Below are 25151 nucleotides of genomic sequence, written 5' to 3' on the forward strand. Positions count from 1 at the left end.
AGGAGCACTGGGGAAACGGCAAAACATACATCAGGAGCCGTCTTGTTTATCATCGAGATATTATCAATATTACCTTTGCATTTGTTAATGAACTGGAATAAACACTTGGTAACGAACGTTTTCATAAACTGTGAACTTGCCAGCTTTGTCTGATACACTTGTTGCATGCTCGAAGGTCGTTAGGTAACCTGGATTTGGAAACTTGCTGTCTGGAGGAGCAGGAGTGGTCATGGGTCGACTGATGGGACTCATGTGATTATTTGTTTACTGTTATACATTGATTTTGAACAACTTACTTATGGTTTATTAAATTGCTTCCGCTGAACATGTTGGTTTTCGTATAAACTTGTGATGGGATTTTATTAGTGATTTGAGAACTTTATTCTGAAACTTGTGGGTTCAATGTAATTAGTGGCTCAATGTCGGTACGTCACACGCCTATCACCCTAGGTGGTATTTTGGGGGTGTGACAGTTAAAATCAACAGGTTTTTGATAAACAAAAGGAAATCAACTTTCATTTGGACACGATTGCTTCATTGAAAAAAGAATTAGAGTTAACAAAAATTGAGAATGAAAGAATTGATAAGAAGTTGATGAGTTATGTTGCATCTTCTTATGTGATTGATCAGATTGTCCCGAAACAACCAGATGCAACACCTGTCTTTAACAGTGTTCCACCCCCAATGTGGAATCATTATACTCAGAAGTATCCAGAGGGGGTGGAAGCTACTTTGAACCTCAAACTGAGAACAATTGAGAATGAATTGCCTGAGAGTATTGTTGTTACATTCTCTCCGTCCGACACTGACAATGAGTCACAGGTAATCAAGACCGTTGTTGACCAAGTGTTAGACGAAGAGACTGATAACTCGGAGGTTGAGATTGTGAAAACTCAGTCTGAGAACTCTATTTCTGATTCTGAAGAAGATGGTAACTTCTTAGACAGATTTATACCAAAATCAGACAAAGTCACGAATGATGATTCGATCATTGTGGTTTACACAATGATTGGAACTGACAAACTTTACTCTGATTTTGAGTATCTGCTCCAAAATGCCAGAATTGAGAACGTTGAAAAGGTGTTTAAATTGGTCGAGATTAACATTTCAGAAGTCAACAACAACACATTCTTTTCAAAACCTAAAAAGTCTTTTGTAACTCAACAACCTAACAACTCTGGAATTAAAGGGTCGGTGGGTAATCATGGTCAGAACAAAAGACAGGGTAACAATTTGAAAAAGAATGGTGTTGGTTTTGAAAAGAAGATGGCAAAAAATGAGGGTAAACCAAAGGAAAGGTTGGGAGAAGTGTTTGTCGCTGGTAAGAGTACTGTTGAGGAAAAAGAGTACATTTTCAGTAAAAAAGCCATTGAGGATTTCAATGCAGCGAAGAAGTTGAGAGATGAGTCATACAAATCAACTTTTGTCGAATATGACAAAAGGATTTGTTATCGCTGCAGTGAAATTGGTCACATGGCCAAGCAATGCATGAAAAAGATTGAAAAACCTGTTTTGCAAAAATCCAGACCTAAAACTCCAACTGATAACAAGGGTAAAAAACCAATGATTTCACCAGTTCGTATTTTGAAGAGAGGTGAATCTCTGAAGTCTGAAGAAAAACCAAAATCAACTTTTGAGGTTAGCAAATCTTTAAAAGTCCAAAAGACTTCAAAGATTTATCCAAAGATGAAAGTTTTTGATAATCAATCTTTGGTGGTGAAACCAAAATCATCAGTTGAAGAGAAAAAGATGGAGAATGTTTTGAAAACTGAACCAAAAGATTTTAAAGATGATGTTGATTAACTTGAATTTGAACTTGATAAGCTTCTTGAGGAGTTTCCACCGATTAAAAAGGATGATTTAAAATCAAAAGTCAAACCTGTGGTCCCAAATGGCATTTTTAGTATTCCGAAAGTTGAAGTGGATTGTGATCTTGTGTTTGGAAGTATTCCGCATATAAAGAAATCATGGGCGTCATTGTTTGAATAAATTGTTTTAATGGTTGCAGGGGCTGCCGAAGTCATTTATCTCGAAATGGATCATGGACAGCGGAGCTTCAAGGCACATGACCGGAAAGCTAGCATTGCTCTATGATGTCAAATCTCTCAACGGAGGATATGTGGGGTTTGCTGGGAATCAGGGTGGCAGGATAGTTGGTCAAGGAACTATGACGAATGGACTAATATCGTTTGATAAAGTGAACTACATAATAGAACTTATAAACAATCTGCTGAGTATCTCACAGATTTGTGACAAGTCTTTTACCGTACATTTCACTAAAAATGAATGTCTTGTCTTAAAACCTGGTTTTAAAATTCCTGAGGATATGGTGCTGTTGCGAGCTCCACGAGAAAATGACTTGTATATTCTTGATATGAGTGTCGCAACAACAATAGATCATCAGAAACAATGTTTTGTGTCGAAAACCAAAGCAACTGAAAAAGAGTCGAAATGTGGCATCGAAAGATGGGCCACATTCATGTTAGGAAAATGAACTTTCTTTTTTCACAATGATTTATTCGAAGGTGTAAATCTGGAAAACTCTTATTTAAATGATGATTATGTAGCTTGCAAGAAAGGAAAACAGACAAACAAGTCACACCCGCAGAAGTTGCTGAATTCAATCAGAGTACCGCTCGATTGACTCCACATGGATCTCTTTGGGCCGGTTAATATGAAAAGTATCAGTGGAGACTTATACTGTCTAGCAGTCACTGATGACTTCACTAGATTTTCTTGGGTGGTGTGTATGGAGAGGAAAGACCAAACTTTTGAGTCGTTGATGATCTTATTCAAGAAGATGGAAACACTGTATAAGCTGCCGATCAGGAGAATACGAAGCGATAATGGAACGGAGTTCAAGAATAATAGAATGCTCGAGTTCTGTAATGAAAAAGGGATTCTTCATGAATTCAGTGCACCATACACTCCACAGCAGAACGGTGTAGCTGAAAGAAAGAACCGCACCTTGATTGAAATAGCTCGAACAATGCTTGCCGATTCCAAGTTGCCAATATTCTTCTGGAGTGAAGCAGTTGCGGCAGCATGCTATACATTGAATCGTGTGCTCACTATGAAGAAATTCAAGAAAACGTGTTTTGAACTTCTTCATCGATATAAGCCGAATTTGAAGTTTTTAGAAGCATTTGGATCTCCATGTACCTTTATAGATCCAGATGGCAAGTTTGGTGCTAAATCTAATGAGGGTTTCTTTGTAGGTTACGCGAGCCCGCAGAAGAGAGTGTTCGTACCTTGCTTGGGGAAGGTAATTCAAGTTCAGCATGTGGATTGTCAGAAGCATACTGCTCCACCACAACTTCCCGGACAAATATTTCTGTTCGATTACGATAAACTCTGGGAGTCTTTCCAACTTCCGACTGAGCCAACATCAACAATCGATGTCACAAGAATAGGTGTTAAGACCGTTGGTAGTTTCTCAGCCCAATGTGGATACAAGCAATCCTACAAGTGGCACGAACGATCATGAGGCTGGTCCAAGTGGAACAACTCACGAACCACCAGAGGAACCATCTCCAACGTTTGATAATTCTGACGACTCAGAATCGGAAGACGGTCCAATTTTTGACGAGGAACCAAATGTTGCTACGACAGAAGCAGAGGATCACACCGGTGATCAAGACATAACGAACTTACAATCGGAAGTGTGTGTGCCTGACACTGCAATGCGCAGAACTTTGTCTTATCATCCTTCAGAGCAGATTATTGGTGATCTTCAGAGCGGAGTCAAGACGAGGGATTAGATCAACAGAGCACTTACCTGTTTTTATACTTTTGTTGCTCCTTTACAGGAAGAATTTTCACTTAAATGTTTTATCTCGCAGATTAAACCCAGCACGTATAAGGAAGCTTTGACTAAAGAGAGCTGGGTGAACGCTATGCAAGAAGAGTTGCAACAGTTCGAGAAACTAGGTGTTTGGAGATTAGTAGACCTTCCTAAAAATCAGAAGCTGATAAAGACGAAGTGGGTATTCAAGTGCAAAAGAGATGATAGAGGTGTCGTCGTTCGAAACAAAGCACGATTGGTAGTATATGGATTCAGTCAGCAAGAAGGCGTTGACTATGATGAGGTTTATGCGCCTGTTGCTAGACTTAAGGCTATTAGGATCTTCCTGGCGTTCGCGTCCTGGAAAGGATTCAAATTCTACCAGCTTGATGTGAAATCTTCATTCATGTATGGAAAAATCAAAGAAGAAGTGTATGTGGGACAACCACCGGGGTTTCACTGATCCACTACACAAGAACAAAGTCTATCTTCTGGATAAATTCACCAGGCCCCGAGAGCCTGGTATGAGACGTTTTCCCAACATTTACTGGCCAACGGGTTCACCAGAGGGACAGTTAATAGCACTCTGTTCACAAAGGAAGTTGCAGGTCATCTCTTAATCGTGCAGATCTATGTCGATGATATAATTTTTGGATCAACGAATGACGACTTGTGTAAAGAGTTTGAGAGAGTTATGAAGAAGAAGTTCGAGATGAGTTTGATGGGGGAGATGAAGTTCTTCCTAGGGATGCAGGTGGAGCAAATGCCCGAAGGAATCTTCATTCATCAAACCAAATACGTGAATGATGTCCTGGAGAAGTTCAACATGGCTCAATCCAGTCCAGCATCAACCCCCTTAGCTCAGAATCATGGTATTTGTCCAGACGAGAGCGGAGAGAAGGTGGAGGAGACACTCTATCGGTCGATGATTGGATCCTTGATGTATCTTACTGCTTCCCACCCGGACATCATGTATCTGACGTGTTTATGCGCCCGATATCAGTCAAGCCCACGCCAGTCACACTTAACAATAGTGAAACGGATCCTATGGTATTTGAAAGGCTGCCCAAGCATCGGCTTGTGGTATCCTAAGTCTGGCGATTTCTCACTCAAAGGTTTTGCTGATTCGGACTTTGGTAGTTGCAAGCAAAACGCTAAGTCCACGACTACAGGATGTCAGTTCTTCGGAACTCGACTAGTCACTTGGCAGTGCAAGAAACAAACCTCAGTAGCGCTCTCTACTTGTGAGGCTGAATACGTTTCGGCCTCGAGCTGTTGCTCTCAGATCCTTTGGATCCAACAGCAGATGCGAGACTTTGATTTGCAGTTCTTGGACACGCCTATTTTTGTGGACAAGAAGCAGCAATTAATATAACGAAAAACCCGGTTCATCATTCCACAACAAAGCATATTGAAATCTGACATCATTTCATCCATGATTGTCACGAGAAGAAATTGATTCGGATAGAACATATTCACACCGATGAACAGAAGGCTGATTTTTACACCAAACTGTTTGATAAAAAGAGATTTAATTATCTTTTGAAATTAAATGGGATGAAAAATTTGTTTTCTGGGAGGGTGGTGGAATGTGAAGCCGAGGCAGATGACGATCTGATGTGATCCACGTTGCGTTGTCAAAGTTTTTGTATAGTTTATTTTCTGTATTTGATAACAACAAAAACACAAAAATATGTTTTTATTTTTAGGGAGAGAAAGTTTGCAGAAAAATATAAAAACATGATAAAATTTCAAAATCCAAAAACATTAGAAAATCTAAAAAATCCAAAAACATTGAAAAACTGAAAAAGAGTTTGTGTAAAAAGGGGAAATGATAGTACATCAGCTAGACGAATACAGTACGCTAAAGATTTGTATTGTTAAAAGTGTTAAACAGTCTTGCTGATGATGCCTCGGTAGGTTTTTACAAAACTAGTAGATTTGTTCAGGATATAAACATAAAAATCACAACTTGTTTTTATCTGGGGAACATCTCCAGGATATATAGGTAACCCCTGAAATTTCGTTTGAAAGATCCTATTTCTGACATACTAGGTCTTTGTACGTGATGATATCTGGGGTATTATACCAGGACTTCTGATTTTGCGGGAGTAATAGCCTAGTCCTCGTATAATACTTTGCAAAAGCTTTACTTGTAAAGCATCCCCTCAGCGTAAAAAATGATGAAACATTGCAAAATGCTAATCATGTGATGTTGTATAAAAGATTCCCAAAGGGGACACACCGAAAGTCGAGCCGTCATCTCTCTGCTGAACGGAAGTTCTGACCTGAGCTCTCACGGTCTCACATACACCCAATTACAGATATCATTAGTGTGCATTCACCTGTAAGACTGAATATAGTGATCTGGATATGGGAGTATATTCTGAGATGGGACACGCATAAAAGTCAAAGATCTTAAAACATTAAATCAGTATCCTGAACAGATTGAAAGTTGTGTAAAAACTTAAGAGGATCAGTATATCGACAATCATTGCAAACTGTTTAATGCTGAAAATGTAATCAAAGCTTTACGGTGCTTGTATTTTGTCCACAGCGTGATCCCCTAACACACTCGCAAAAATATTGTGTGTACAGTTTTCTGTTTATCTTAATCAAAAATCCAAAAAGATTTGCATTTCATCTTATTTTTTCGACAACGAACGTTGGAGATCAGATGATCTAAGTCTATTGTGCAGATCATGTCTGGATCATGAGGGTTGGGTAAGCAGAAGTTTGAAAAAGTGATGGGTAATTGCTTAAAAGTTCAAAAGTTCATTAACTTGAACTTAAAATTGTTTCAGAGTATCCTCAAGATCTTCATAATCTGGTTAGTAAGGTCATTAACTTGGCCTTGGCAGGCTAAACAGTTGACCAAGGTCATTAACTTGGACTTGGTTAACTGGGTGTGTCTGTAAAATTTGAAAAAGTTAAAAAATTGAAAAATTGGAATTAATTTCGTTTGAATTGATTAATTCCGTTTGAACTCATAATTCCGTTTGAAATGGAATTCAACTTGAAAGGTAATCCCGTTTGAACACTTAATATCGCTTGAACCGGGTTTTCGTTTGAGAAGTAATTCCGCTTGAAACACCTTTGTGGTTATTCCACGCGGAATTACCCCATCTATAAATAGGGTGTGATTCCGTTTGAACGCATCACTTTCCTGATTCTGTTTCAAGTATCACGTTCAAAGCGATTTCAAACGAAATCACGATTTCATCCATTTACAGCCGTTATACTGCCCGATTTCTGTCTGATTCTTGATTATAGTTGGTTTACTCAACTATTATCATGGGAATGGTAGTCGTTTTTTTATTTAGCACAGATCTAGTCTAATTTCGTTTTGAACAAAGATGAACAGGACAGAACACATAGGTTTAGGGTTTGTTTGTGAATAAAACCAACTGAATAACATACCCTTATACTCGGATTGTGACATAGTTTGTGATTAGGGCTTCAATTTGATTTGTATTACATGTTTTGAGTGTTTGTCGGCGATTCAGGTTGTTTGATCTTAGATCTAGGGCATTTCAGTGGACAAAAATAAATAAAAAACACACCATCATGCTCGGAATTCACTGATTTTCAAACCCAATGAATCAATTTCATCATCAGTTAGTTATTTTGTTTCAACATGTTAATTTCGTTTCAAAATGGTAATTCCACTTGAAATGGATGTTCCGTTTCAACTGTGATTCCATTTTTAAAATGTAATTTCATTTGAAACTGTAATCTCGCATAAATTGTAATTCCGTTTGTATAGTATTTCCGCTTGAAAATTGTTTTGATTGAAAATTTTTCTATGTTTGAAACTGAGTGTATGTTTTGAATTTTCAGGCTTCGAATGTGGTGTTTGATCCATTACACAACACATGTTGTGTCTATGATAAAAATATTCTTAAAATGGCCGGATTCACAGAAATTATGGAGTTTATGGAGAGATTGCCGATCCAAAAAGCCTTGACGAATCAACACTTGGTTTTCAGATCTCACATTAAGCAATTTTGGGAGAAGGCAACATATGATGAGGCAAACAAGACAATTAATTCAGTTGTGAGAATAAATGGCAAAAAAAGCTGATCATTATCACTGAACAGCTGGTTCGAGAAGTGATCAACTTTCCAGATGATGAGGATTCTCTTACGAAGGTAAAGGGGTGTTTGTTGAGAATGGGTTATAATGGTGATCTGAACAAGGCGAACTATTTGAAAGCTCATTTTCCAAGGGTGTACAAGTTTCTTATTCATTCCGTGGTGAGTGCTCTCAGTCACAGGAAGGGAGGTTATGATGCTATACGCGATTATCAAATGAATATGGTGGTTGCTCTTGTGTTGAACAAAAAGTACAACTTTTCACACATTGTATTTCATTACATGGTTGAAAATATCACGTCGAAAAGCAAGACTTAGGTTTATCCCAGATTCGTGCAGATGATCTTAGACCATTCATATCATGAGTTAGAAAGATACGAACAGAATGATTTGTTAGTGCAGTATCATATGGATAATGAATCGTTGAAGCAGTTGAGTAGATATCATCTGAAGCATCCTGAGCCAAAGACAAAAGTTGAATTTTTTGGTTTCGTTAAAGACAAAAACTATCAAGATCTAGATCCAGTTAATCATCAGAACTGGAGGAATGAGGAAGAGATGAAAGAAGCAGGTTATGCTGATGAATTGAAAATTCTTGAAAAGTTCAAAGATTCAAGGAATGAATGGTTTGTGAAAGAGGAGAAAAAGAAGAAAGGTAGAAAATCAACTCCAAAAGTTCAAGCTGGCGAGGGTTCTTCATCACAACCAAGGAAACGTCAAAAGAAGAATGTGGAAACTATGTTGGTCGACGAACCAGATGAAGAAGAACCAGTAACAAATGTTGAAGGAAATGAGGAATCTGATATGGATGAAGTGTTGAAAAACATTGATTATGAGTTGGAAGCAGATAAGTAGCTGATGAAGGTGTTGGTGCTGATGAAGATAAGAGTTCTTCTAGTTCTGAATCTGAAGTTGATGAAACAGAGCGTTTGAAAAGAATTCAAGATGAAATTGAAAAGGAAAGGCATCTGAAAAGAAAGAGGAGTCAGGAGAAGGATGATGATCTGTATATTCCATCTCCTGATCATGTTCCAGATTCTCAAACACCTCCATCTGGTGGTAGAAAGAAAACCAGTGCCAGAAAGAGTGTAATTTCTCCAAGAGCAGCAAGGAAGAAATTGATTGTGAGATTGCCTAAACGAACACCGAAAACAAAGTCTATCACCACCACATATATCACCACCACCTGAACCATCACCACCTAAATCTCCACATCAATCACCTCCAAAACAACCTACACCACCAAGACAACCATACCACCTCAATCACCACATCTTTCACCATTACATCTATCACCACCACATATATCACCACCACACTAAACACCTATCCAAGAACAACCTGTCCTTACTTCACAACAAATTTTTCAAACACCGCCATCTATACAAACACCTGTCCAAACAACTCCTAGATCTTCTGGATTCAGAATTTTTCCAAATGTCCCTAGGAATGTGAATATTGGTCTTGACGATATTGGTGACTTCAATTTTGCAAGTGATGATCAAGTTAAAAGTTTGGAAAAGAAAGTAGAAGAGGTTGTGGTTGAAAACAAGAGGTTGAAAGATCGTGAAAAGATTCTTGAGATGCGTGTCAAGAAGGTTGAATCTGAGAACAAGTCGTTGCTAAAGAAAATTGAAGCAGATCAGACTGATATAGATATAATGAAAGTGAAGATTGCTGAGCTAGAAGAAGAAAAAGCTCGACGTGATAAGCAAAATAAGTATTTTGAGCTGAAAAACAAAGAATTAGAAGCTGCGAAAGTTGTGAAAGAACAATAAACTTACATGATGAACAAAGTACTTGAAAATATGCTTGGTAAGTCTGTGGAGCAAAGATTTGAAGAGATAGAAGTAGAAGAAGTTAGAGCGAAACGCCAAGCTGAAATTGATGCTGAAATGAAATTTAAAGGGAAAGGTGTTGAAGGTTCTGAGACTTCAGAAAGATCAATTGTTCCATCCACTGTAATTGAATCTCCTATTCAGAATCCTCGTCCTATTTCAGCAGTGTCTGCTATTTTTGAGGAAGACGTGTTGTTAGATGATATTATAAATGATGAGGATGATAACGAAGAGGATGATGACGAAGAGGATTATAAGGAAGAAAAGATTGATGATCCAGATGATGTGATATCTGCGAGCAGTCACAGTGATGATGATGACGATGATAATGATAATCAGGGAGGTACTGGTATTAAAGTCACTGAAGCGTCAAATGAACAGAATGTTGATAATTATATGCATGATGATGCACATGAAGATCATGAAAGTGCTGAAGGTGAGGGGAGCATGTTGAAGATCAAAACGTTGATAAAGTTGAAAAGTTAATCTTGCGTTTAGAGCCTGATGTATAGGAAGGTGAGTTCAGGCATACGTATACAATGGTTGATATTAAAGAGATGACGCGTATTGTTGATCCAGATTTCAAGTTTGATTTTGAAGAGGAGTTGAACGCCTTTGATATCAATCAACATCCTGAGTATGAGTACAAGTATGTTGATGAAGCCGATAACTATGATAGGGTTGAGGTTGAAGATTGTACTGATGAAGAAAGTGTGAATGAAGACACATCAGATTTTCCAACTTTGGTTGAATTCTTCAGTCAAGAGAACAGAGATGAGCTGAGAAGAAAGGTTGCTGGATGTTTAAAAGATAAGAATTTTGATGGTTCTACGAAAGATCCGCAGCAAGAAGAACGCAAGAAATGGTTTCGTAAAGACACTGAAAGAAAGTTCAAGCGTCCATTGAAGTTCTACAAGAGAGACAGGGATGTGTCACTTGGTGACATCATTAGATGGGGTTTTCTGCCTCAAGTTAACGCGTATGCTATTCGGAGAGAATATGGTGTGCAATATTTTGAATATCTTTATGATGTTATGTCATTACCATGGTGGGATGTGGAAGAATTGTCGAAAGTGAGAACTTTGGATTATCCAGTTAGAAAGCTTGATGTTCCCATGTGGGGTTTGATTAAATTTGAAGCCTTAAAAGGATTCAAACACTGGAAGCCTCACTACCCGAAGAAAGTGAAGAAGGTAAATCCAGTGACTAGAGTTGAAGAGACAATCTTACATGTGAAGAAACCAAGAGTGATGAAGAATATTCCGGTGCCCAAGATGGAACAAGAGTTCTACAAAGGTTTTGTGTGTTGGGTATACAGTTGCATAATGACTGAAGCTGTGATTACGTACAGAGCAGATAATGAAATTAGAGAAATCTTTGTGTATGATCCGCTATGGCTGGTGAACTGCTCTGCTAAAGACATAGAATGTTTGTTTGTAAACAAAATCTGGTTCAAAGCTGAAGATAGGGATCAAGCGATGTAGTTCCAGAAAGTTGTTTCTATTTGTTTTCAGAAGGGAATTAATGCTGACAACAAATGGAATTCAAAGTGGAGAGAGATAGAGAAAGAAGAGGCTCGAAAAGCTGAAAAGAGAAGGAAAGCTCGTGAAGACAAAGATAATATGTCGAGGCATACTGTTAATCAGAGAATGGCGGCTGAAGAAAAGAAAAGAGTAGATGAGAATGAGAAGCGTAGGAAGATGTTGCTGCGAAAGCCTAAGCAAAGGGAAGAGAAATTCAAGTCGCTGTGATGAAAGTGTTGAAGACCAGACTAAAGACTCCGGCAATGTCAAGGGGGAGTTTGTTGGTGCATGATGTCTATAGCCTACGTCTTAAGTCTAGGTCATAATGTATAGGGGTCTAAAGTGTCAAATATGAAAGTTTAGGGGTTTTATTGTAATTCCGCTTGAAAAGGTATTGTGTAATTCCGCGCGGAATTACATCATGTAATTCTGTTTGAGTTGTGAAGTCTTGTTTCAAGCGGAATTAGCTAGGCCTATATATATGTGTGTTGTCTTCTCATTTGGCACGGAATTAGCTACAGTGTCACGAAGTCCTGCCGAATTCTTGCCGTGTAATCAAGTTTAATTTGAATGAGAAGATAGTTTAAAGTGAAATAACTCTGTTTCTACTCAATTCTTACTTATTCTAAGCTGTTTGTTTCTTTCCGCCACTCAAACAGTTGTGTATTGCCTCTGATTGACTCATTCGATCGTCAAAACGATCCTACACTGACACCCCGCCCAATCAGCATCTGTATAAGCCCGTAGAGAGAGATAGAAGGACATGGGGATAGAGTAAATCCATATTCTGTTGCGTCGCGAACGTAACGAATAATACGTTTCAAGGCTTGCCAGTGCTCGATGCTAGGATTATGCATATGAATACATACTTGTTGAACGGCATAACTGATATCGGGCCTAGTGAACGTGAGATACTGTAGTGCTCCCGCAAGACTGCGATATGAAGTGGGGTCCTCAAACGGGACGCTAGATTGAGCACTAATTTTTGGTTTAGTATCAATAGGGGTGGCAACAGGATTACACGTAGACATACCCGCACAGTTGACAATATCCAAGGCATAAGAGTGTTGTGATAAAAACATGTTATTGCCTGTGCGAGCAACCGTAATGCCCAAAAAATAGCTGAGAGGTCCAATATCTTTCATTGCAAACTCAGCCGTGAGGCTGCCCATGAGCTTGACACGAAGCGAGTCAGTTGAAGTTGTGAGTATAATATCATCCACATATATTAATAAATAAGCGATGTCACCCCCGTGATGATATGTGAAAAGAGAGTTATCACATCGACTCTGTAAGAAACCTATAGAGGTTACAAAGTCGGTAAACCTTTGATACCACGCCCTCGGGGCTTGCTTGAGTCCATAAAGAGACTTGTTGAGACGACAGACATGATCCGGAAAATCTTGATGCTGAAACCTCATTGGTTGATACATATAGACAGTCTCGTTGAGGTTTCCATGAAGAAAAGCGTTGGTTACATCCAACTGATGAATGGACCAAGACTGAGATAATGCTAATGTCAAAACGGTCCGAATAGCCGGTTTAACTACCGGAGTAAAAGTTTCCCAACAATCAATACCCACCTCCTGATTTCTACCATCACACACAAGCTGTGCCTTGTACCTTTCGAGTGTGACATCGGACCTGTATTTGTGGCGAAAAAGCCACATGCTGCGAATAACGTGCATATCAGGGTGTCTCGGGATGAGTTCCCAAGTCTTGTTTTTAATTAAGGCATTAAATTCGGTCTGCATAGCGTTAAACCATTCTGGGTTGGACAATGCATCTTTGAGGTTTTTGGGTGTAGGGGCGATGGTTGATGTGGAAAGGTTGAAAATATGTTTCGGTTTGGATATACCAGACATGGCACGAGTGTGCATAGTTCGAGTGGGGGGGTAAGGGTGGTGGAGGTGGTATGGATTCGGTGGGGTGCTGAAGTGGTGAGTGGGAGGTCATGTCAATAGGTGTAGGGTGGGCCGTGGGTGATTGAGGGTGGGCCGAGGGAGGAGGTGATTGGGTCGAATGGGCTGGCGGAGTGGTGGGGATCAGCTGGTCGGAGTGGGCTGGTGAGAGGGTGAGAGGTGAGGTTGGATTGAGCATGGGCCGAAGGAGGAGGGGATTGGGCCGAGGTGATAGTGGGTTGCGGTGAGGGATGTGTAGGTGAGGTGGGCTCAGGTGGCTGGTGTGGTAAGGAGGGAGGTATGTGATGTAAGTATGGGTGCATAGGATCATCCAAAAAATTGTAGATTTGAGGTGTTTGCTTGTGGGATTTGGAAAAGGGAAAATAGTTTCATCAAAAAGGACATGTCGATTGATGGTAATTTTTCGGGTTTCAAGGTCAAAGCATTTATATCCCCGGTGATTAGAGGGATAACTGAGGAATACACACGGGTAGGAACGGTAAGCAAGTTTGTGAATGGTTGTATGAGGAATAAGAGGATAGCACATGCAGCCGAATACACGGAGGTGATTGTAAGATGGGAGGCAGTGATATAAACGTCGGGTGGGGGTTTGAAAATTATGAGTTTTGGTAGGTATAATATTTAATAGGTAGGTTGCGGTTTCAAGCGCGTGTTGCCAAAAGTTGGTTGGTATAGAAAAGTGGGCCAAGAGGGTACGGATAAGGTTATTTATGGTACGTATTTTCCGTTTGGCTTTGCCATTTTGTGAGGAAGTGTGAGGGCACGAAAAACGGAAGTGCATGCCATGCATATTGCAAAACGTTAGAAATTGATGGTTCGCATACTCTCGGTCGTTGTCGCATTAGAATTGTTTGATTTTAGTGTCAAATTGGGTTTGGATAAAGTTGTTGAATTTTGTGAACATGGTAAATACCTAGATTTATGAGATATAGGGTAGGTCCATAAAAAATTCGTATAATCGTCCAAAAATAGGACATAATAACGATGAGCCCCATTAGAAAGAATGGGAGATGTCCAAACATCACTATGAATAATATCAAATGGTTTTAAGGTACTTGTATTAGATGCAACAAAAGGAAGTCTAGTATGTTTACCAAAAATACAAGCGGTGCAAACGTTTTTATTAAAAGAACCAAAAGAAACGGAACGAGAATTTTTTAAAGTTTGTAAAATAGTTGGGCCTAGGTGACCGAGCCGTTGGTGCCAAATGTATTGAGAGATAGTTGCATAAGTGGAAACGGTGTTGAGGTTCGTGATGTTGGACGGACTGAGAGTGTATAGATCCCCTGAGCTATTGCACCGTAGGATAGGTTTCTTGGTCTGGAGATCCTTCACAGTAAAACCATATGGGTCAAATTCAACAGACAAGTGATTATCAGTTGTAACACGACGCACAGAAATAAGGTTTTTGACTAAGTTGGGTGCATATAAAACATTATTGAGTTTAAATGGTGGGAATGGTGGTGGGAGGGTTATGTTGCCTTGTCCAAGAACCGGAATGGTTGTGCCATTGCCAACTATTATGTTGCAAATAATGCCAAAATTAAAATAGAGTGAAACTTATCAAATTGAAGAGACATTGTTACCTGACGCACCGGTGTCCATGGTCCATGATGAGTCATTGTTGAGAAGAGCCAAGTTGTAAAGAGCTTGGGCAATGTCGGTTAGAGAATAGCCAGTCGCATATGTTTGGGCCGTAGAAGAAGCTGCTGGTTTTGGGCCTAAAAGTCCCTGGGCCGAAGTAGAAGGTTGTGGTGATGGTGCATTAGTTGGGCTTGGGTTGGACGGGTAGGGACATGGTGGTGGGGTCCACTGGGTCCAATAGTTCATGGGCGGCTGAGATGAGTACCATGGTGGTGGTGGCGGCCAATAATTTTGCTGGTGCTGATATCGTCCGCCGCGTCCATAGGAGGAACGACCGCGGCCACGACCTCGACCACGTCCCCGTTCAGAATTGTTGTTGGTTCGGGTGTGAGTGCGGCTGTTAGGAGATGCACAAGCAGGTTCTGTGGTGGCATGAAGAGCAGTGCCGGCCGATTGAGCCGAGAGTTTTGCTTGTGCAGTCTTTCGGTCTTCAACTTGGCATAGACGCGACCGAGTGTTGTAAAAATCTGGAAGAGGTAGTGTTTGCTGTAGGATGAGAGAGATGCTCTCACACTGATCCGTTAAGCCGGTGAGAATCTGAAGAACCAGTTGGTTTTCGGAGACGGTGGACCCGAGACTGATGAGTTGATCATAAAGCAGCTTCATGTGTTGACAGTATTCAGCCATAGTGGAAAATTGTTCAAGGCGCGTGTTGAAAAATTTGTTTTGTATGGTGATGGTATGAGCCGCTTGGTTGTCAAGAAAAAGATTGCGGTGGTGTTGGTAATCATGATGGTGTGCATGAGATCCTGAGATATGGTACCATATATCCACTGAAGAACAATGGAATCTATACGTTCCCATTACTCAAGATAGGTATGTTTGGGGGCAGTTTCCTTGGCTTTGTCTTTGTCTGTTTCGGTGGAGGAGGAGGTACCGGTGTCGCGAGCTTGCAAGTGGTCGAAGACATCATAGGCTTTACAGTGAAGAACGAACAATTCAGCCCATGTGTTGTAGTGTTCGGTTTGACTATCAAGAATCAGCGGGATGAAGTTCTTGATATTATTAACCGTGACAAGAGGATGGATGGTTGAGGAAGACATGATCGGCCGATGTATGAGATTTGCCGATTACGAGAGAGAGGAGGGGGGCGAAAAAAGAAAAGAATTAGGGTTATGAAGAATGATATGGCTCAATTGAATTCTACTTTCATTGATACCTCAATATAAATATAAATACAAGATACAATCCCTTATTTTAGGGAATAATAAATTACAAAGATAATGACAAATTATATCTATATTTACATAACGATATTCTATTAAAAACGATAACATAGAATCAAAATTCATCAGCAGAATCGAATGTATTTGAAAGAAATCCAGAGAATTAAAGCCTACTAAATCGTCTTCTTTTGCTAGCGTATTCTTCTGCTCGTCTTCTTTCGCACGACAATGTAGGGTTAGGCGATGTAGGGGTTCAGCGATGTAGGTTAGTCGTGGGAAGAAGTAACTCGATCGATATGAAGATTGAAGATGGCGTCTGTGATGTAAGGGTAGGCATGGGAAGAGAAACGATCAGATTTGAAGATTTAATATTATGAGAATAAGAGAAAAGGGTAATTAAGTAATTTCTCAAAAAGGGAAATATATAATTGTTTTATTTTGTTTGGGAAAATATATAATAACTCAGCTTAGAAAGAGGAAATATATAAAAAAACGGTAATAATAAAGAAACCATGAGATGAAGTGACTCATCCAAATTATATATATATGGATCCCATTAAGTCTAACCAACTCTTAAATCAATCTCCACCATTGGATTTGGCTGAGATTAAATCTCAGCCACTTAAACTCACAAAAATAACTGCTATGGTGGGGGTTGTGAGCGGTTTCTTGCAGTTTCCATAGCTGGTGGTTATCTCCATCTTTCTCTGCCCACGTCGCCGATAACCTCCATGTACATTTCCTAACTCCTATTTTTTCTCCCCAACCGTAACATGTAACCTTCATATACCCTTCCTTTTGTAGGAGATCTGATATATACACACAGATGAGCTTTCTTCTATCACGATCTCAAACCTTCATTCTAGCATTATTCAATCGCAATCTGGTAAATATTAGATATAAATTAGGGTTTCTTATGATTATAATTTTTGTGTTTGTGTTTGAAATTGGATGAAATGGCCAATCGCTATTGTAATTTCTTCTACTGTGCCACTAGATTTCTCCTCAAATTCCTAGCCCATTTCTCCATTCATCAAATATATGTCTAAGCTCAACACAACCACCACAAATGGTGTTATCCTACAGTGGCTTAACCTTCAAGCTTCCTGTTCTAAAGTGGTCAGGTATGTTCTCTGTTTGTGACCGATTTCCGTTTTAGACGATTTTTGTTTTATTTTTTATTATATAAGTTGTTTTGATTTATGATTAGTTCACGCACATAGATTGTGTATAGAGATGGTGTGATGAGAAAGGGAACACTAACTGTGAAATCTATCTATATGTTAAAAAAATGGCAATAATTTTCCGAACTGTTTAGTCGATATGTGGGCTAACCAAACTGCGTTTTAGAGTTGGCTAATCATTACATGAAAGGCCAATTAGGTGCCGACAAGTTGAGGACCAAGATAAAGTCCAAAATGGTCTGAATAATTCAAAATTCCTATTGCTTCATGGGATTCACATAATTTTCTTGAAATTGGAGTCTCTGATAAATATTACCTTGTGACGGCCCCCTCGGTATGTTTTCTTTCAAAATGTATTGATCGTTGGTTTTATCTCATGTTCATATGATTGAATTTGCATATTTTATGTAGGGATTTTTGTGCAATGTTTAATGATCTTAGAGAGGGCCAGAGACATGACATGTGTTGCCAATTCAGAACATAAAAATGGGAAGATTGCATCTTGCAGTTAGAGTTATTGAAGCTGATGAAAAGGTACTGGAACAACCGTGTGATGGTGATGCACCAAATAGTGAATTTCAGAAAAAAGACAGTTCATGTAAATCTCTTGAAAAATCTAAAGAAATAAAGCAAATTATCTTGAACCGATTAATGTCGAAGGGCAAAGAGAGACTAGCATATGGGTTCACTTCCCGGGTGCTGATGTGGCACAAGTTTGGTTTGGGAGCCTTTTGGTTTCCTAGATTCGGTCTAACCATGTGATGTTAAATTTGTTGTGTTCTTAGATTCTTTTAGCATTTGAACTCTAGACGTATTAAACTGATCCGTAATTATTGGTAATTTTAACACTCTTTTGGTGGATAGCTAATCCCAAACTCATTTGATTTGATGAATTATAAGGATTTTTCCAATGGCTTGTGCTGATTATGATGGTATGCTTTATGTTGCTCTAGGGTGCAGGGAAGATGATGTTAACTTGAACATTACAGCGTCTCGGTGAGCCTATTTTCGTACCAATTCTAAGCCATTAGCTCGTCAACTTGTAAGTTATCTCTGCTTTCTTGACGCTTTCTGTCCTGTACCAGGCTAAGGCTAAAACTGATATATTTTTGGGTATGGGTTGGGTATTGATTATCTAAAATTTAGGATAGTCTATATAAGTAATTAGGATAAAATAATAAAATGTCACTATCTGAAAAATAGATTATTGAGAAATATTATATTTTTCGAAATATATACAGAACCTACATATTCTTACAGTTGCTAGTGCAACCTTATAAAGGGAATGCCACCTACATATTATCCAAAAAAGTTTTGCTTAGCATCAAAAGCACAAGAGCCATCTCTTATGTAGTATGATTATGAGCCTCATCAGTGAGAGTCAAAACAGAACTGGGTCAAAGCGTGTCAAATTTGGTGCAGGTCAAAACCGGTTGTATTGGGTTAGCTTGACTATCATTGCTTATTTCTCATAACAAATCAAATCCATTTTGGGGGTTTCAATCTTTTTTCTTTTTTACTTCTGTTATTACCTTTTTACCCATATCATGGAACAGTCTGATTCTAACTTTTACGATAAAACTAATTTTAGGATGGTTGAGCACAATGATGTGTTAGAAGACATCAAACTAACCAATGATGAGATTGTTAATTGGCAAGCTATGCAACATAGGAGCATATAGTACTTAGAAAGTAAGAAGAAATCTTTAAGAACTGATAAATCTTGTAGCTTGGTTTTTGTGTGACTATTGTCAAACGGTCTCCCTTCACTTCAACAGTAAGTTCAGTAAGTTGCTCAAATTTAATTCATCAACACATTCAATGATTCGCTTTGGGTTACAATTCTTTAGCTTTCTTCTCTTTCCTTTTTTTTTTTTTTTTTTTTTGAATTTCACAGTTCATAAAGCTTGTGGAGCCAAGGGCCATGGATGTTTGAAGTAGTGGGGGTTCTTTGTATGGATGTTTATAAGAAACTATAAAGACAACTTGATCTAATAATTTGAAGTTTCTTGCATGTGAACATGCTCCAGGTGGTGCATGGTGGTAATCTTCTAAAACTCATTTCCTTTAAGCGGATCTTCTAAAATTAGTTACTTAGAGGTGACTAAATGAGTGGGTAACTTGTGTTTAACCTGGTCAAATCCGTTTGCATGGTCTACTTTTCCTTTGTTGAAATATTATATTTTTTTGAATATATACACAGGACCTGTGAATTATTTTAAAAATAATCATTTACAAAAAAAGGTTTCTCAAGGCATACTGAGCTGTATAAAAAAAGTTTTTAGTTTCGCCCGTTAACTAACCCGCGTGACCAACTCAATGTTAATATTTTTATTTGAATCCTATAATTAATTTACAAAAGTTTTTGTTTTTAAGATTTTACTGTTCTTGGAAATGATTCAGTGGGCTAATTACTTTATCATGTTTAAAACATAATATTGTTTTAGCTAATGCCTTTATCATGTTTAAAATGCAATTGCGTTCGATAGGAAGCGAAATCTCAGCCGCGGCTATGACAAATGTGGGCATTTAACTTGGGAGTTGATTTTATTTTCAACTGGCAGATATGGACAATTAACATGGGAGTGGACAAAAGGGATACGTAGCTACTTGCATCCAATTTTATTTGCAATTCTCTATTTCCGTTTTACATCTCGATACTCCATCCTTCATGGTAAGTAGAGGTGGCAAAATGGGTGGATTGGGAGGGTTGGGATGTGTCAAAAGCAAAATCTTTAGTATCGGATGGGTTAGGTTGATCCTCTCAGTTAAGTGTAACTACCTTCGAAATCAAGCTCCACCATCGGATTCGGCTGAGATTTATTCTCAGCCATTTAAACTCCCTAAAATAACCGCTGAAGTGGCAGTTCAAGGCGGTTATTTGCAGTTTTCTGACCTGGTGGTTTGCTCCATATTTTGTGCCCATGATCTCCACTTCTCTGGTGGTTATATCCGGCTTTTTAGAGCCCAAGATCTCCATACCAACTCCTACAAACTTGGGTCAGTTGAGAAGACCTTTTGTTATATATTGTACCAACATTCAAAATTTTCAATCATTAATTTCGAAACCAAATTCTATCCGGCAGTCAACAAAACATGGAGCAAAGTAAAGGTTTCAATAATTTCATCCACCAAGGGTGTTCGAGCAATGAAAACCAAATTCCATCAGCAACTTTATCACACGCTTTAACAAAGGTTAGTAACAATATTTGTTTACCAGTTTGCTACTCTTGAAAAAGGTAATGAATGCTCTGTTTGTTTGGTTGCTTTGAACATATTTAACTGTAATTTTTTAGTTATAAAATGGATGATCTAATCAATAGTTCTTTTATTTGTGTACACACTTGGTTGAAGATATAGGTAGAGCAACTTAATTAGTTGAGCGAAGGACATGCAGCTGCATTTTCTCTCAATGAATTTTATGGTGCTTTTCTCTCAGCGGAATTTTAGTTACTGAAATTGACTCCATCCTTACCTTTTCGGTTTTAGGCATATTATATTTGTCAATGTGAATTCATTTGAGGAGTTAATAATATACATGTAAATTTAAATTAAATTTTTGTTATTACGACACTAAAAAACCCGTCCACCGGACGGGTATTAAACTAGTAAATCCATTAGGTGGGGTAAGTTATCCTAATAAAAAAACACCCGATTTAAATTACATAATTATTTATCATGTGGTGAGTTATCCAATCAGAAATCCACTGCTACTAGCACATCCAAGTTGACATTTTGACCGCGATCTAGCTTTTCCTTTACACGGTTAACTAAGCCCATTGTTATCGTTGTCACATTCTTTCATTCCTAGCCACCTGTCTCTCTCCCTCTGGATAGAACTCAAACATCATGTCTTCTTTTGACAAAAAGATTAATTCCATAAAAATTCCGCTCATAGACATAAAGCCGCTACCAATAATTTTGCTGATGAAAATATCATCAGACAAGGTCGACACAGAAAGATCTACAAGGGCCAACTCTTAAGGTCCGAAAAATTGATTAATATCGTTGCACTGTGTTTTGATTCTAAGTCCTGGAGAGGAAGAAAAGAGTTCATGACAGAGATTGTGATGCTTTGTAGTCTGAAGCATCAAAATCTGGCCTCTATTGTTGGGTTTTGTGAGGAGGATGATGAGAAGATCATCATAAGCAAGTTTGAGGCCAACGGAAGTCTTGATCAATACCTAAGTGACCATGTTACTCTCACATGGACTCAAATATTGCAGATCTGTCTTGGTGTTGCACGTGCACTTAGTTACGTTCACTATGACAAGAAACACAATTTTAGCCTCATACATACTAATGTAAAAAAGCTCAAAGATTTTATTAGACGACAACTGGGAACCAAAACTATCTGGTTTTGAGCTTTCCAAGATGCAACCAGTAGCTCGAAGGCAAGGTATTGTCCTTGATCGACTTGTAAGCGGCACAGGTGCGTATGTTGACCCAGCATTTGTAAATTCTGGTGGTGTTACTCACAAGTCAGATGTGTACTCCCTGGGCGTGGTTTTATTTGAAGTCCTTTGCGGGAGGAAAGCATTTGTCGAAACATCAAAACATGTTGTGCCTGAAGAAATGGTCCATCCGACACTCAGCGGTGTATATGATTACATCATAAGGGAACCTATGACACATATTCAGCAAGACAATCTTTCAATCCTTTTCACCGTTAATATGTTCAGATCTATGCAAGATCTTTGTTCATTCATGTGGAAATCGTCCAGATCTAAGTTGTTCTTGGTGGATTGAAGCCAAAACATGAAGTTCATAAGAACTCCATGATGACATCACCCTAGAACACCTCAAATCCACTGATTTCACGGTTAAAAGTTAAGATTCAAAAGAGAGAATGATGAATAAGTGTGTGCAGATTATAAAAGTACAAGATTTAGGTTGAAACTTACAAGAAACGAGAGAAATCGAGAGAAATGAGAGCTTGAGTGCGGCTGGTTCGAGTGAGGAGCTGTCACATCAAGTGATGTGACAAGTGAGGGTATTTATAGGGTTTCCTAAAAAGGAAAGTCCAAAGGGTCGAGTGGGTCACCGATCGGATCAGATGGCCCTCCGATCGGGTGGAAATCCGATTGGATGGTAATCCGATCGGATGGCCCCGGCGTTTCGTTTCGTGCGTTGGGTTTTGCGATGCGATTCGAGTGAGCCAGGCGATAGATTTACCGATCAGTTACACAAATAATCTACTACTATATCTAACATACAATCACTACAGACAACTTGCGTTTAGCCTTTGCGATTGCGTTTCGATTAATCACCACATACCATAAACATAAATAAACACGCACAAGTAACGCATAATTAGCACACACACGTAAAACAATATCCAAAAAGCATAATTCGAGTTGCGGATGCGATTGCGATGCGATAAGCGATAAAACGATAAAACATGCGATAAATAGCGATTAAACCTCGATTATTAACATGTACTTCACATAATACAACTAATGCTATAAAATAAATAGATTATCTACAAGTCAAAGAAGTCAAAACATGAGTTGAGCAAGGAGTGACAGATCGCAATTAGCAATCTTTTCTTCCTTTGACTTCAATCTTGCCTTTGACTTTGACTTTGACTTTCGAAACACGGGGTGTTACAGGTGGTATGGTGATGACCATACGCGACAAGGTGATGGTTTTGGAGGGAAGAGATTCACAGTTATGCGATTTTAGTTAGGCTACAAATGGGCTGTATCGGTTATTTAGATCTCTATTCGGTCATCTTTCCAAACTGCAGTACACGAATATGTGGTTCCCAATTTGTAACATATCATCACAAAGCCCCTTGTGTTTACATGCAGTGTACAGTGTTCTAATATCACCATATTGTTGTTATCAAGTTCAAGGATGCTTCCACGGTAAACGATAAGCCTGGTATTAGGGGAATTATAACTATACCTTAATGATGGATATGTAAGAACTACTAAAGGGATAATGGATATGGTAACAACTACCAAGGTGATATTGGATATGGTAACAACTACCAACGAGATAATGGATATGGTAACAACTACCAAGGGGGAAACTTCTTCGAGCTAACTGCCGATATCTCATCCTTCTAATCTAAGCTTTTCATCAACGGACTGATTGGTAACGCTACTCTTCTGACACCAAAGAGAATGCAATGGATATTGAAGGTGCCAAACAGAAACTAAAAGAATTATGCAACATTTCCATATTTTATCTATCATATCAGAACATTGTTTAAGAAAGAAGTTGCTATCAAGTTTACAAATGCAGAAGTTGGTTTCAATTTTCTTTTACAACTGGTTAATTGTAAGTATTGCATTTGCGTTAATGAGATGTTAAATGTTTTACTTGCAAATATAAATGTTGTACTTCAAATTTTTAACCTCAGTTTCCAACATAACACGCCTCCTTTCATCTTTTTTACTCTTTTCTTCGATTTCAACAAATCTTTTCAACAATCAAAAAGTATTTGGTTTCAAGTGCAATCTTGGATTAATCATTGACGTAGTAAAATATAAGTTTTTACAACAACCATATCGATATTCTAGTTCTCCCTTTCCTTCAATTTTCAGAACCTTCATTGTGAACTTGAGAACAGGAAGCTCAACAATGGTGGTAATAAGTCTGCTTATGACTTTGTTTATCTACCCATTGATTTCAAAAAAGTTATTAACTAACTCAAACAAAGTTCGTAGTTCTAAATCCTCAACGTTACTGCGTTTTCGTCAATTCCACATATACTAATTAAAAAAGAAAGTTGGTTAATTGTATACGAGTCGTATAACGTTATACAGCCCGTGTACCAAACACAAAACAATGCTCGTATGTTGAGTATACGATCAAATAAAAATTAAAAACATTGCATACTGCCCGTATAACCTTATACGGGCCATATACAGTCATGCAATTTGTCAGCAGTCATTACAGTCTTGCAATTAGTCAGCAGTCATTTTAGATTTTTAGACACTTACTTGAACTGTTAGTCATGGCGACAACCCATATAGAGAATGATATGATTAGACCACGAAAGTAATTGTATACGGGTCGTATAATGTTATACGGCCCGTATACAAGTCATAAAACAGTTCACGTATGTTGAGTATACGATCGAATAAAAAAATATAAAGTTTGTATACGACTCGTATCACATTATACGGGCCGTATATTCCTCCAATTAGTCAGTAGTGACGGTGAAGGTTATTGGTTATGATGATTAAAGGGAGGTGAGATGTTAAATGAGTTCCTCACCGTTCACCACTTTTTTAGATGCTTCTATTATTAAGTTTTCTGTATTGACAACTAGTGACTACCAAATAGGAAAAACGACTTCCAGTACAATTAGCAGCAAACTTGTTACAAACCTTACAACCACCATCTAAAAAATTATACTGAGTAGTTGATATGATGATTAGACCACAAAACTTATTGTGAATAGTTGATATGATTAGACACAACGGTTCTCCAATTCCAGATCAGTGATAATGTTGAATCTATTGTTGCGCCTCTATACATTGATTATGGATTTAACTTGCAACATACATGGATGGGTTGTTCACGTATAAGGCGTGTCAGAATGATGGAAAGCAACAAACTGAAACTAAATGAATTATGCAACACTTCCGCATTTTATCTATCATGTCATCGACCAACTGCTCATCATGGCGTCTAAATCCTTGAATCTCAACGCTTCTCCTTTTATTACTCATCATTTCGTGAATTCGAAATGACTGCTGACTAATTAGTGGAAGAATCTTGTTTCGTATTTTCTCCTTTTGCTAGTTCTCGAAGAATCTCGTTCCGTATTTTCTCCTTTTCTAGTTGTCGAAGAATTTCGTTCCGTATTTTCTCCTTTTGCTAGTTCTCGAAGAATCTCGTTCCGTATTTTCTCCTTTTCTAGTTCTCGAAGAATCTCGTTCCGTATTTTCTCGTTTTCTAGTTCTCGAAGAATCTCATTCCGTATATAGATGTCAATGATAGATGTCAATCAAAGTTACACAAGGCAATTAAACCTTAC

General features: G+C 38.5%; 3 protein-coding genes across 12 annotated transcripts; 2 read left to right on the plus strand and 1 right to left on the minus strand.

Annotated features, from left to right (window-relative positions):
- The first annotated feature begins 9662 nt into the window (after nucleotides 1-9662).
- LOC110888796 (eisosome protein SEG2-like) lies at nucleotides 9663-10202 on the plus strand. Its single transcript, XM_022136303.1, has one exon. It carries the CDS (start codon nucleotides 9663-9665, stop codon nucleotides 10200-10202), a length of 540 nt encoding a protein of 179 aa, XP_021991995.1.
- A 4522-nt stretch (nucleotides 10203-14724) lies between these two features.
- Nucleotides 14725-15432, minus strand: LOC110888797. The gene has a single exon (XM_022136304.1). It carries the CDS (start codon nucleotides 15430-15432, stop codon nucleotides 14725-14727), a length of 708 nt encoding a protein of 235 aa, XP_021991996.1.
- A 2119-nt stretch (nucleotides 15433-17551) lies between these two features.
- LOC110891105 lies at nucleotides 17552-23451 on the plus strand. 10 transcript variants are annotated; one of them, XR_004872984.1, is made up of 4 exons: nucleotides 17552-17689; nucleotides 18109-18577; nucleotides 18747-18941; nucleotides 19053-20711. XR_004872984.1 is itself a non-coding variant. In XM_035980101.1 (3 exons), exons 1-3 carry the CDS (start codon nucleotides 19827-19829, stop codon nucleotides 20513-20515), a joined length of 444 nt encoding a protein of 147 aa, XP_035835994.1. In that variant the 5' UTR covers nucleotides 18952-19826; the 3' UTR covers nucleotides 20516-20711. The 10 variants fall into 10 exon arrangements, 1 of the variants encoding a protein (XP_035835994.1); XR_004872983.1 differs by having other exon boundaries at nucleotides 17553-17689; nucleotides 18109-18651; XR_004872981.1 differs by having other exon boundaries at nucleotides 17557-17689; nucleotides 18109-18597.
- The last annotated feature ends 1700 nt before the right edge of the window (nucleotides 23452-25151 follow it).

This window comes from Helianthus annuus, chromosome 11 (assembly GCF_002127325.2).
Source record: "Helianthus annuus cultivar XRQ/B chromosome 11, HanXRQr2.0-SUNRISE, whole genome shotgun sequence".
Lineage (NCBI taxonomy): Eukaryota > Viridiplantae > Streptophyta > Magnoliopsida > Asterales > Asteraceae > Helianthus > Helianthus annuus.

Bases quoted from the DNA above. Each gene is read 5' to 3' on its own strand.
- LOC110888796 (XM_022136303.1), top strand. From the start codon at position 9,663: ATGATGAACAAAGTACTTGAAAATATGCTTGGTAAGTCTGTGGAGCAA.
- LOC110888797 (XM_022136304.1), bottom strand. From the start codon at position 15,432: ATGGCTGAATACTGTCAACACATGAAGCTGCTTTATGATCAACTCATC.
- LOC110891105 (XM_035980101.1), top strand. From the start codon at position 19,827: ATGGTAAGTAGAGGTGGCAAAATGGGTGGATTGGGAGGGTTGGGATGT. The intron at 20,156-20,241 runs GTCAGTTGAGAA...TCTATCCGGCAG, and splicing joins ACCAACTCCTACAAACTTGG to TCAACAAAACATGGAGCAAA.